Source organism: Camelina sativa, chromosome 9 (genome assembly GCF_000633955.1).
Source record: "Camelina sativa cultivar DH55 chromosome 9, Cs, whole genome shotgun sequence".
NCBI lineage: Eukaryota > Viridiplantae > Streptophyta > Magnoliopsida > Brassicales > Brassicaceae > Camelina > Camelina sativa.
In genome coordinates, this window is record NC_025693.1 from 21197862 (window position 1) to 21211800 (window position 13939).

The following is a 13939-nucleotide window of genomic DNA, read 5'->3' on the forward strand; positions in this document are numbered from 1 at the left end:
CTACTACGTCTACGTCGGACATCCAAAAAAAAAAAAAAAAGGCTTTGCAGTACGACGAGCTTAGAAGATTTCCATATTTGTGTATTTATATAAATTTTCATATTATCTCAACCTCACCATCTTCAATTCTTCACTAACATTCATCTTCTTTCGTGTGCTTTGTTTTCTTCATCTTTTCCCTATCAAAAGTTCTGTCTAGTATAGTGGTAATACATATAGAGAACAGACACTGAGACACGTCTCCTGTAACCTGGTTAATTAGTTATCGCTATATTTTCTAGTTGTGTTTTTATAGTTTCATTAGATTTAGGATTTCTAGAATTTACAAGGTTTAGGTTTTTTTTTGCTTCTTTATTGATGGATTGCTAATAAATATTTCCTTTTCGTCCCCGTATGTAATATCAAACTTTTATATATGAGATTTTAAAATAAATAGAATTATTTCAGATGATTTTTTTTTTCTTGGATGCATTTATTTTTTTTACTTTCTAACAATTGTTTGTATTAGCCAGATGGAATCTTGTCCGTGTAAATGCAAAAAGAGTGTGTGTTTGCGCCCTACATGCCGGCGAACTAATCGGAGACATACGCTTGGTTGTCTAAGATGGATTATGATATGAGCGGCCCTGTTAGACTTCTCATGTGTATTCCTAAAGAGAGCGTGGGAGGCAAGGTTACGTGGACTCTTATCTGTTTCTTGGCAGAAACCTATCTCCGCGACCCATTCAGGGGCTTCTTGAGTTGGTGTTACCCTGCAGAGCTTAAGCGCGATTTGGAAATCGCCAAGAGGGACCACATCACATGATGCTTATACAAGAAGTGGATCGTATGATACGACGACAGAAGAATACCAGCATCCAATAATAAGATCACGTCTTTGAAGCATCTAACTATAGCTAGTTTTTTGATTGTTATTTGGATTCCAATTGCTGGAGCTGTGTTATCATCCCTTTTCGATTTGAGTTGATTTTTTTTCTCTATTACGTAGATCTTGATATCAGATTTTTGAGAGAGACTAGATAAACAAAAATTAAGTTTTTTTTTACTTTCTTATATATGGACTACAAAGCAATTGTCATTTATATTATTGGCATCCGAGCTTTTTTGAAAGACTTTTTTTTTTAAAACTTGAAAATCAATTTAGTGCTGGTTCGTACTTGTGATCTTTTCTTTTCTTCTTTAGTTGTTCAGTCATCACTGATTACATAGACTTCTAATCCCTGTAAACGCCAAAGGCGAAGAGATTAGAGATGTCATTACTCAATCTAGGAGACTACTCAATTTATATATGTGGTTTGCAAACAAGAACAATCTAAGATACTCTCTCAAATATAACAAAATCCACCAAGCACACTCTCAGTGGTAGTCTGTAAGAGCTTGGCTGTATGCAATCAGTTTATAACATTTTTTACTAATCAAATTTTATCATCCGGAAACATAGTTTATCGGTAAACATATAACAAAGTTAGCAACCAAGTTCAACGGTAACAAACAGAATTGATTCATAGGTAAACAAAAGAGATTCTCAAGTTTTAAAGTTTTAAACATGCGGGGATCATCAGCGAGCATACTCACGCGACTCTGATCTCTCAGACCGCTTGTACTCACGTTCATATCTGTAGTCATCTTCCTCCATTTTGTCATAGCGATTGCTGTATCGGTCTGTCTCCCCTTGATCGTCTTCGTAGTAGCCACGGGTCTCTTTTGGCTCCCCACGTTTCTCTCGGTCGTACTCCACATCTCTTTCACGGGATCGACCACCACCTTCATGCTCATATTCACCTCCTTCATAATCCCGGTCCCTCTTTCTACTGCGCTCTCGGTCATGATCCCTTGAAGAACGATCCCGTCCCCTGTCACGGTCACGGTCACGGCGGTCTCTGTCTCCTCTATCACGGGTCCGGTCACGATCACGTTTGCTGTCTCTGCCTCCTTGGTCCCGGTCTCTGTGATGCTTATCCTCTCTCGGTCTGTCACGAGACCGCTCTCGAGGTTGTTCATGAGACAGCTCACGAGACCTTTCTCGTTCCCTTTCTTTTCCCTTTTCCCGAGATTTCTCACTGGAGACAAGGCCACAACATTATCAGCACAATAACAGTCACAAGGCAAAAGAACTAAGTACGAATGACAATATCTTTACCGCTCCTCCCGTGGTTTTGATGGCTCCTCTGACTGGGAGATTCTTCCTTGCGGTTGTTGTTCCCCAACAACTTCTTCACCACCACCAACTCTTGAGGTCCCAAGTCCACCACCAAGCCTGCGTGGACGCCAGTTTGGGACGGTTCTACCTCTCTCGACATCAACCAAAACTCTTCTACCGTCAATCTTTTGTCCATCAGCTTGTTTATATGCAGCTGTCAGAAGAGTACAAAACACGATGCAAATCAGTTAAAAAGAGCAAACATCTCAGGGAGACAAGAAAAAGGGGTTGAAAGAAAACAGATGCGAACAGACCTTTCATGTCACGGGTGTGCATGTACTCAATGAAAGCATATCCTTTGGGTTTATTGGTCAGCTGATCAGCTACCAAATGAACCTGCAAGGTTTGGAAGAAGACTTTAACATTTCTAAAGATGTGAGAATAAATAAGTTTCCAGACAAAATGTTTCATATCAAAACAAACATGCAGCTCTTATAAGGCAGGCAACCTTTAANTCGGTCATGATCCCTTGAAGAACGATCCCGTCCCCTGTCACGGTCACGGTCACGGCGGTCTCTGTCTCCTCTATCACGGGTCCGGTCACGATCACGTCTGCTGTCTCTGCCTCCTTGGTCCCGGTCTCTGTGATGCTTATCCTCTCTCGGTCTGTCACGAGACCGCTCTCGAGGTTGTTCATGAGACAGCTCACGAGACCTTTCTCGTTCCCTTTCTTTTCCCTTTTCCCGAGATTTCTCACTGGAGACAAGGCCACAACATTATCAGCACAATAACAGTCACAAGGCAAAAGAGTTAAGTACGAATGACAATATCTTTACCGCTCCTCCCGTGGTTTTGATGGCTCCTCTGACTGGGAGATTCTTCCTTGCGGTTGTTGTTCCCCAACAACTTCTTCACCACCACCAACTCTTGAGGTCCCAAGTCCACCACCAAGCCTGCGTGGACGCCAGTTTGGGACGGTTCTACCTCTCTCGACATCAACCAAAACTCTTCTACCGTCAATCTTTTGTCCATCAGCTTGTTTATATGCAGCTGTCAGAAGAGTACAAAACACGATGCAAATCAGTTAAAAAGAGCAAACATCTCAGGGAGACAAGAAAAAGGGGTTGAAAGAAAACAGATGCGAACAGACCTTTCATGTCACGGGTGTGCATGTACTCAATGAAAGCATATCCTTTGGGTTTATTGGTCAGCTGATCAGCTACCAAATGAACCTGCAAGGTTTGGAAGAAGACTTTAACATTTCTAAAGATGTGAGAATAAATAAGTTTCCAGACAAAATGTTTCATATCAAAACAAACATGCAGCTCTTATAAGGCAGGCAACCTTTAAGTTGTGTCCAAATCCGAGAATGTCACCACCCACATCAAGAATTGGCAGAAAAATGGATGCATTGCAGCAAGGGTCTAATAAACCACCCCTTACCAGGGTATTGAAACTCAGATATCTAAAAATGTATTTAAATGTGAACCATATCACCTTCATAGTATGTTATTATAAAAAAGGGAGAAGNAGACAAGGCCACAACATTATCAGCACAATAACAGTCACAAGGCAAAAGAGTTAAGTACGAATGACAATATCTTTACCGCTCCTCCCGTGGTTTTGATGGCTCCTCTGACTGGGAGATTCTTCCTTGCGGTTGTTGTTCCCCAACAACTTCTTCACCACCACCAACTCTTGAGGTCCCAAGTCCACCACCAAGCCTGCGTGGACGCCAGTTTGGGACGGTTCTACCTCTCTCGACATCAACCAAAACTCTTCTACCGTCAATCTTTTGTCCATCAGCTTGTTTATATGCAGCTGTCAGAAGAGTACAAAACACGATGCAAATCAGTTAAAAAGAGCAAACATCTCAGGGAGACAAGAAAAAGGGGTTGAAAGAAAACAGATGCGAACAGACCTTTCATGTCACGGGTGTGCATGTACTCAATGAAAGCATATCCTTTGGGTTTATTGGTCAGCTGATCAGCTACCAAATGAACCTGCAAGGTTTGGAAGAAGACTTTAACATTTCTAAAGATGTGAGAATAAATAAGTTTCCAGACAAAATGTTTCATATCAAAACAAACATGCAGCTCTTATAAGGCAGGCAACCTTTAAGTTGTGTCCAAATCCGAGAATGTCACCACCCACATCAAGAATTGGCAGAAAAATGGATGCATTGCAGCAAGGGTCTAATAAACCACCCCTTACCAGGGTATTGAAACTCAGATATCTAAAAATGTATTTAAATGTGAACCATATCACCTTCATAGTATGTTATTATAAAAAAGGGAGAAGGTTTTATGATACTCCCGACTCCAACTATTAACACTGTAAAGAGTTAATAATAAAGAGCTTTCTATACAATGCCTCATTTGCAGGATGAAGCATTTTCTTTGAACAGAATGGCTTTGGAAGATAGGCAGAAAATAATTATAACTAGCTTATCAGGATGAGTTGAGGTCATAACAGATTCTGGAAATACCTAATCGACTAGGTAAACCGTGCGCCTAGAACCTCTATATCATAGTAAGATGATAATGTATTTGTTCTCTGAAGGGACAAGGAAAAAATGCAAAACTATACAAGAACGTCTTAAGCAAACGCCTTGGAGAGAGGAGGTTTGTGACATTATACGAGATGCACTTATGCATCTATATAAGCTCTAAGAGACTTGATGGCTTTTACACAGTCCAAAGAAGGTATGCACAGCAGTTTAAAAGTAGAATGGCTGTTTTGGTATAGCAGAAATGATGCAAACTTATAAGAGACTGAAAATTATTAACCTTGGAAAACTTTGTACATGAAATTTTAACCTATTGAGCAAAGAGCGTGAGAGAGGGAAGCCATTTTACAAATTCTTACCGAACCGGCAAGGGAATGCTCAGAATAACCTACCTGTTTAATTGGTCCATAAGATTCAAACTCCCTTTTAATCTTACTCTCAGAGGATTCGTAGTTCTGCAAGACAATAACAGACCAAAGTTGAGCACAACATAACTCAACTGTCTAACAAAAGTCATTCTAACCCAAAGAAAGTAAAAACAAAATAATAACAATAATAAGAAGCACAACTTACGAGTCTTGAAACGAACAATGTCTTGTATGGATCTCCAGTAGCATTTGGATCATTATTGGGGTCATCTGCATATAAAAATTCAAATTAAGTTGGAATCCTCAAACCTAAGAGGGCATAGAAAAGAACACAATATAACATATAGAGTGGAATACATTTCTTCAAGTCCTCAGCAGCCTTTTCAACACCTTTCTCCAGTCGTAATTTATGAATCCTCTCCCTTTTCTGTGACTGTACCGTGAAACAAAAAACACACAACTATAAGCAACTAAATCCAGTAAAAGCTCACACAATCAAAACAGTTAAAGGTGTATCATACAGGTAATTCAACTTCTGGCTTAGGTGGAGCGTACTCTGGATCCCCAGGATTAGCAAATTTACTCACAAACTGAGCCATACCTAAAATGAACACACAAGACAAGACAAAATCAAATCTAACACTAGTGATAATATAAAGTTTAAAAACACACATAATCAGATATACAAGATCAGACCAGTATAAGGCGGGCACTTTCTCTTCTCTGGTGGTGGCTTATACTCCAACGGTGGCCGTGGCTCAAAGAGTCTCAATAGATTGTTAGTTAAGCCAGTAGGGTGGCTTTGACCCATCTGCAATACATAAAAGATACACATCAACAACACTAAAGCTACAATAAATCTTCCTCGATCAAGCCTTACATCAACTAAGAGTATCAGATTGATTCCAAACTCTAAAGATAAGCTCAAGATCATATACCCTAGAATTCATAAATCTCAATTCAAGAATCAAATATAGAACCGAAGGAAGCATCAAACGAAGTTGAGTATTCAATTGAAGAAGTAGAACCATTAGATAGACAACGAATACTAAAATCTAGAGAGAGGGAGAAGATTAATAAGAGTAATCAGCGAATTTGAGGTAAGAAGAGACGAACCAGCTTAAGCTGAAGAACACTGGCTCTGTTCTGAGTTTTAGGGCGCGCCTGAACGGCGGCGTTTGGGTTACGCATAAAAGGATCGCCGGAGTCTCCCATGGCGACAAGAGATCTCGGAGCTCTGCTAGGGTTTTTGCACGAGGAAGCGGATGGAGGATTTGTTGTTGCAGGGACAAATCAAAATTAACAAAACCCAAAAATAATTCCTTAACCGGGTTTTGATTATTAGAAAACCGGGTTGAGATCTGTTTGATCACCAAATGTCGAAAACGATGCCGTGTTGATATAAGTTTAAAGTTTAAACCCTCTTACTGAACGAGAGAGTTTTTTTGCTTAATATTGTTTGATATGTAAACAAGGTTTAGAATTCTTTATAATTTCTTTTTTGTTTTTGTATTTTGTCATTCATATTTTGATTTTTTAGTTCAGTTTCTATACTCCACTTAATTTAAGTTGTATTACTAGGTTTAACTCTAGTGAGTTCATCTCTATATTTACATCAAACATCCAAAGTAAAGATTAGAGAAGGATTCTCAAACATGATTTCCTTTTTGTGTGATGGTTAGAATTAATATTTTTTGATTATGCATTGATAATTTTTTTTTTTTTTTTATAGCCATCAAAATTTTATTATGCATATGTGAAGTGACTTTAGTGCAGTGGCAGAAGGTAAGTCCATTTGTAGAAGTCAACATCACATCCGGGATCGAGTCTCGGCTCCTGCGAATGTAGGAATTTGGCTAATGGGCCGGCCAGTTGTGGCCCAATGGTTGACAAAAAAAAAAAAATTATTATGCATATATAATTTTAAATATAAAAATATAAGTAGAGAAAGAAGGAAGAAAGAAGTACATAAAAACAAAGAAGAATAAAATTTTAAAAAAGTAAGATATATATTAAACAAAATTTGTAATCAAATTCTTACAATGATATCTCAATTGATTTTTTCAACCATGCCAGAGCATAAACAAAGCACAGAAAATATTTAGGATTTGAGATATGAAGAAAGCATGATAAGAGAATGGAGTTACAATTACAATGTTTTTTTTTTAACATCAAATGAAACTTACAAACTTACAATTACAATTTATATTGTGTTTAAATAAAAATGAATGGAGAAAAAAATCAATTCACAATTTATGTAATTTCAGTTACAATTTAGTAGCAAAGTGAGAAATTACAAATATGGATTAATGTAAATAACTAAATGTGTTATACTTTTGTTTTAATTAAAAATAAATATTACTATATTTGTAAAAATAAAATGGCAAATGGATAAAAAGGAGATAATGGAACTAAACCTATATACCTCATATTTATTGAGAACAATTTGATGAAGAACCATAACATCTCAATTGTGTTAACAAATCTGAAAACTAGATAGTAATATGTAATTTATCTGAAAGTTTGAGCTCATACCAACTATTTGACCGAGAAAATTAACCAAAGCCAAAGATTTTCAAATGCAATGGATGGTAAAATTGTGGTTAAGAAGTCAAACATGGTGGATGAAAACAACCTTGAACAGTTCATCAATGAACTTGTATCATGTCCCAATTAAACCACAAAACATTGTCAAGGTACTCGGATGTTACCTTGAGACTGAAGTTCCTATGTTGGTCTATGAATTTGTTCCCAATGGAGATCTCTATAACCTTCTTTATCAATGGGCGTCGCTGATGCATTCAAACGTTTAGATCAAGATTTACAGCAGTGACATCAAGAGCTCTAACATCATGTTTGATGAGAACCACAAGGTCAAAGTCTCTGTCTTTAAAATTTCAAGTCGTCAAATGTGTGTTGATTTAATTGCTGTATATATAGTATTTTGTTAGCTAACAACTAATCATCATCTATTATTTTATGTGTGGTTAAATGATTTCACACTAAATTTCATCAAAAAAAAAAAGTTGTACATTTATATGCAATAAATTAGCAAAACATATGCATTTCTAAAGCAAAATTAATGCATTTTCTTGAACCACATTTTTGACATTGCTTCCGTACTACTCTTTCTAATGTTTTTCAAATTAGAGAAAAAACATATTCAAAAAAAAAAAAATACATAAACATGAGAATATAATTAAAACTTAAAACAATTAACCAAGTTGAGAACAAAAAAATAGTTATTGCATAGCTGTTGCAGAATCAAAATTACTAAATGGAAAAGTTGATCATTTCTGCAAAATCTTTCACAATAGATGCTATTGTTTACCTGAATTTGGTTTTACTTTTACCATAACTTGAAATTAATTAATCTGTGAGATAACTATCTTTATTGTTTGAAACAATGAACGTGCAGTATGAATACAATCTCATTACTTTGCTAGTTTGCTTATACAGATTATTAGAATAAACGTTCTCGAGTGGATTATTGGAACTAAGTCTAAGAGTTGGATATTATAGGAACGTATTTCATAATCTACGATTTGTTTTGATTGACGTGAAATGTTGCGATTAGTAATTGGTCTACACTTGGTTTCGATCAACGACTTAGGCTTTGAATGGGAGAACAGAAAAATAGCAGATCACCCTTTCATGTAGTTCTCCTATCACTAAGTTACCATTCAAGAATTTTTTACTTTTAAAAATTATTGCAGATGAACTGTGTGCAGTTCAATTTTTTTTGTCTTTTTGTGGTAAATACAGGAGAAATACATGCAGATCTGGTCTACAGCTTTTTTGATGCTGTTCACCCTTGATCTGCACTTGAATAGCCAAATTTTTAATCTACATTTAAGCTTTGAATGGAAAGACAGAAAAATAGCAGATCACCCTTTAGTGTAGTTCTCCTATCACTAAGTTACCATGTGCAGTTTATATTTTTTTGTCTTTTTGTGATAAATGCAGGAGAAATATGTACAGATCTGGTCTACAGCTTTTTTGATGCTGTTTACTCTTAATCTGCATTTGAACTGCCAAATTATTGATCTACTTTTATTCTGCTTGAACCACTTGAACTGCTATGCATTACATGCTTTCTCCATTCAAGGCCTTATAGAAACCGGCCTGGATATTGAACGGATCTGATAAAAATATTAATTGACACTTTATTTATACGAAATTACACGTGGCTAACCAAAACACTGGTCACTAGGAAGTGGACCAGGAACCGACCCATTACCCAAGAACTGAAGACCGAACACCACAAGAATGGCTAGAACCGACAGATACGACAAGCCTTCCACAGCACCCAACAAACCAAACGGCCCATTTGGCAGACCCGACCCGGTTTTTGTCTTGGTGTACAGAGACCAACCAACGATGCCAACAACCACCAAGTAGCTCACACCTTCCAATGCTCCGATTGAACCAGCTGGTCCTGGAGGCAAGCCACACCCCGTGGTCTTCAGAGTGTAGAGGGACCATCCAATAACCGGCGTCGACACTAAGCCACCGGCTATAGCTGCCGTCTCTAGAAATCCACCAGTGTCAGTATTGTCCTTGGCCTTGGCTATTATGACCTTACCTGACGGCTTAACTGATCGCCGGATCAAATTTCCCCGATGAAACGACGGTGGAAGAGAGGCAGAGATTGGAGATAGTAGAAGCATTTTAAGAGAGAGAGGTAGAAAATGTAGAGATAGGGAGAGAAGAAAGATTGGACTTTTGAACTCTCAACCGTTACCACACAAAATAGCAAAACTCTCTGCATAAGCTTTTCAGAAGCCTTCACGACCGTTTGATCATAATGCATCACAAAGACACTAGTACAATCCTGCCAAAACCATCCTGACCAATTCTGATACGACATGTGTAAGTGTAGTGGATGTAAAACAAAAGACCGATATAACTCAAAAGATTTATCCACATAAGCATCTTACAAGACCCTCTAAGAGAGGAACAAGGTCTCGAAACTCTTCCTTTGGGTCTTTTTTTTTGTTTGTTTTTGTGTTTTTCTTTCCCTCCATAAAGTGGGGGTTTCTAAAAGGGCGGTAAATCCAAGCTGAGTAACCGTCATTTGAAAATCCACCAGCCTGACCATAACTGACATTTGAACATTCAGGTATAGCCGCCCCAATCCAGAAGGAGCAGAGCTTCATTCCCATCTAAAAACTCATCAAACTAGAGATTCTGATCTGTAATATGTGTCATGTCAACCTTCCTCATCATCAACACCATCATCATCATCATCGTCATCATCATCATCATCATCATCGTCATCATCCTCGCCATCATCATCATCATCTCGTTTTCTCTTTGGGCGAGATGATGATGGCAAGGACTGGTCAGGGATTAGCAGGTCATTTTCGACTTCTTCTTCTTCATCCGGATCGTTGTCCTCATTGATGGGCTCGATGTCGCTACCCACAGCATCATGTTCTTCTACTTGAGACACTGGCTGAACAAGGTACCCTTCACCTGATTCCTCATCCTATCAATCCATCAAAAATCTAAGTTAGCTCTTAACGCAAAAGCAACAATTTGACAAATCAAGACTTTACGCTTCGAAACATTCTAGCAATAAAAAGGTCAACTCTGGCTTTGATTTGATTCACATAACACAACATGTTTAACTGTAAACCTAAACCTGGCACTTTATGCTAACACGACATGGTTCACTGTAAATCTAACCTGATACTTTATGCAGCAAACAAACGCAGATGGTCTTAACCAGCAGGAACTATAGATTGATCCCTAAAGTCACATCTTAAATGTCCACTAACAATCTATCTATAAACAGCAGCACGACAGTACATAAACTTTTTTCCAAAATAAGTAGCAAGTCTATCACAAGAACCTATCTTCAGCAACTAGGAACCAGTGAAAAAACCCAAGGAAAAAGTTAGTGAAACCCAAACAATGCATATGCATTCATATATCAAACTGCATAACATTTGTGACTACCAAGTATCTCACCTCCTCTTCAGCATCATCATCTTCATCCCCAAACTCCACATCATCCTCAACCCCTTGGTCATCTTCCCCAGTCTCGCCATCACCGTCTTCATCGTCATCCCCTTGCTCATGCCCATCAATCTCTCCTGCGTTCATCAACCTCCCTGTACTTCCTGACCCACCAAGACCACGATCATCATTATCAACTTCCTCTTCCTCCTCATCCTCTTCGTCATCTTCTTCATCATCAACCCCATCTTCCTCATTATCACTATCTTCAATCTCATGCACCTCAACCACATCATTATCTTCCCCTACTTCCTCCTCATCAATCTCCTCCCCAGACTCACTATCATCCCCATCATCTTCCCCTACTTCCTCCCCATCCCCATCTACAGCTTGAAGACGAAATCCATTAGCCCGATAACTCGTCCCGTTAACTCCAGCAGCCTGCTCAGACTCATCATCCTCCGCATCACTCTCTTCATCCTCATCAACATCCACAACCCCATCAAGCCTATCACTATGCCCATTACTCATCCAAGGAGCCTCTGTTCTCTCATCTCCATCAACCTCACCACTCCCAGGATCCTCCTCATCACCTTCCTCCTCTTCCTCTTCATCCTCCTCATCTTCCTCATCATCCTCTTCATCATCAGACTCAGGCCTCTCATTCCCTTCAGCATCAGTCTTATCCAAATACTTCAAAGTTTTAATCAACCCAAAAACCCTAGATCGATAATCCTTAACCCTAGTGACAGGACACTCATACAGATCAAGAGAGACAAGCTTCAACTCAGCCAAAGGAGCTAGATCCTCAACAAACTGGATCCGGTTATTGGATAAATCCAAATCACGCAACGAATCAAGACCAGCTTCAACGAGAAACTCCAAACCAACAGTGATCCGGTTATCAGATAAGATCAGCTTCTGTAAGTTACCAAGCCGAGGGAACTGCTCAAGCGAAGAAACGCCGATGTTAGCAACAGAGAGATGCTCAAGATTCTGAAACTTCTCGAGAAGACTAGGCGGTGGTAAACGTCCTTGAACGCATTTCACAGCACCGTCGAGTGTTAGCGTTCGTGTAGCTAACCTATCCGTTTGACCATCTAGAGCCGCTTCAACAGCTCTTTCCCAAATCTCATCCATCAAACAACGAAAAAAGAACACAAACCCACCTTTGATAAGCTCACAACACACCGTTATATAAAGCGTATTCACCTCTCTGTATCTCTCTCTCTCTCACACACACTCAAACAGAGAACAGCTACAAAAACTGGCGGAGAAGAAGATTTCACAACACAGCGAAAAAGGTAAAAAACAGAGGAAACCGAGAAATCTAGATGATGGGTAAGAGATTGATTAAAGCAGAAAAAGCCCCTCTTTTTGAAACCGAAACCCTAATTTTGTACGGTCACACACCACCCCAGTCGCCACTAAAACCTCGTGAGGAAGACGAAAAGCTAACCTTGTTTTTTGCTCTTCTCTTCTTTAATTGATTGAGAAATCCGGGTCGGGTCGGTTCGGTTCGGGTATAAAAGTTGAGGACGGGTGGGTGGGTTTTTGAAGATTTGTTTGTGCGAGTGTTATTTAAACAACCGTTGGATCTATATGTTAAGGATCGATGACGTGGCGAAACGTAAGGTGTAGATTGAAATAGTTTTGGTTTTTTTGGTTTTTGTAGAAGAAATAAAAAAGGATCTGGACAAGTTCGACACGTCTCTGTTTTGTGCAACTAATAGTGGACCCTTTTCTTTGACATATTTACCAAAATCGCCATTATCATATATTTTTTTCAATCAAAGATGAAATTTTCAAATCTACTAGTGCGATCTTTGTAGTTATATTAGATATTTAAAAACATGCTATAATTCTTCATCCCAATTTTTGTGTGTTTTAGTTTAGTTAATATTAGTTTACAAGTTAAAACACTTTTTTTGTTAACTTGGTTAGATTAGTTCCACATATGTTTTTGTTACAAGATTAGGCACTTTTTTTTTTTTGTGTAACCTTTCCGAGTCAATATGTGATTTAAAGCTCTCTTCTAGGGAAATTTTAGCTCATATAGTTTTTTTTTTTTGTGTGTGTGTAGAATATAGAGAATCATTGTAACTTATGGATGGATACATCTACATTTGTCTATTGGAATATAAAGGAAAAAACATATATAATCAAAAAGAAACAAGAAAGTACCAAGAAAGAGTCAACAACATTTGAAATCTTCTACATGAGTTGGGAAAAACGGCTTTTTCATACTCCGACAATAGCCCTGTGTTGAATTCATACATTTGACTATTGATCTGGCCTAAAGATACATTATGTTTATGAATATTTGAATTCCGTACCCCAACATCAAAATCAATACCCCAAGTATAATTGTTGTGCCATAACATACAAAAACGTGTTTATCGACTAACTCTGTTAAGCTTGTTAAGCTTCCGTGTGCGCAACGATCCAAACGACGTCGTTTTGGCTAAACAGAGAAACTAAAATTTTGACCAAAAAGACGTCGTTTTTTATTTCTCTCACAAAATCTCTCTTCCTCTCTCCCAAAACTCTCTCTCGCAAGTAGGAACCCTAGAATTTGGGCATTTTTAATTTTTGAGTCGATCTGAAGTAGTTTAGGCAGCCCAAAATAGGTGTTTAGGCAGCTCTTTCAGATCGACTCGAAATTGAAAACGCCCAAATTCTAGGGTTCCTCTGCCGTGAGAGAGTTTCGGGATAGAGGAAGAGAGATTTTGTGAGAGAAATTGACCAAAACGACGTCGTTTTGGTCGAAATTTTAGTTTCTCTGTTTAGCCAAAACGACGTCGTTTGGATCGCTGCGCACACGTGGAATCCACGTCAGAACGGTTAAACGGAAGCTTAACAGAGTTAGTCGATAAACACGTTTTTGTATGTTATGGCACAACAATTATATTTGGGGTATTGATTTCGAAGTTGGGGTACGGAATTCAAATATCCATA

The 13939-nt window shown here is 38.4% G+C and overlaps 3 protein-coding genes across 3 annotated transcripts; all 3 read right to left on the reverse strand.

Moving 5' to 3' along the window:
• Window positions 1421-6307, reverse strand: LOC104711610 (U1 small nuclear ribonucleoprotein 70 kDa). The gene is made up of 10 exons (XM_010428305.2): window positions 6134-6307; window positions 5714-5828; window positions 5539-5618; window positions 5375-5450; window positions 5223-5287; window positions 5042-5104; window positions 4062-4143; window positions 3748-3961; window positions 2757-2896; window positions 1421-1932 (listed from the first exon to the last, which is right to left on the reverse strand). Exons 1-10 carry the CDS (start codon window positions 6230-6232, stop codon window positions 1559-1561), a joined length of 1308 nt encoding a protein of 435 aa, XP_010426607.1. The 5' UTR covers window positions 6233-6307; the 3' UTR covers window positions 1421-1558.
• Window positions 9161-9803, reverse strand: LOC104711611. The gene has a single exon (XM_010428306.1). The coding sequence runs from the start codon at window positions 9685-9687 to the stop codon at window positions 9208-9210; it is 480 nt and encodes a 159-aa protein (XP_010426608.1). The 5' UTR covers window positions 9688-9803; the 3' UTR covers window positions 9161-9207.
• On the reverse strand, window positions 9924-12450 carry LOC104711612 (acidic leucine-rich nuclear phosphoprotein 32-related protein-like). Its single transcript, XM_010428307.2, has 2 exons — window positions 10994-12450; window positions 9924-10508 (listed from the first exon to the last, which is right to left on the reverse strand). Exons 1-2 carry the CDS (start codon window positions 12119-12121, stop codon window positions 10230-10232), a joined length of 1407 nt encoding a protein of 468 aa, XP_010426609.1. The 5' UTR covers window positions 12122-12450; the 3' UTR covers window positions 9924-10229.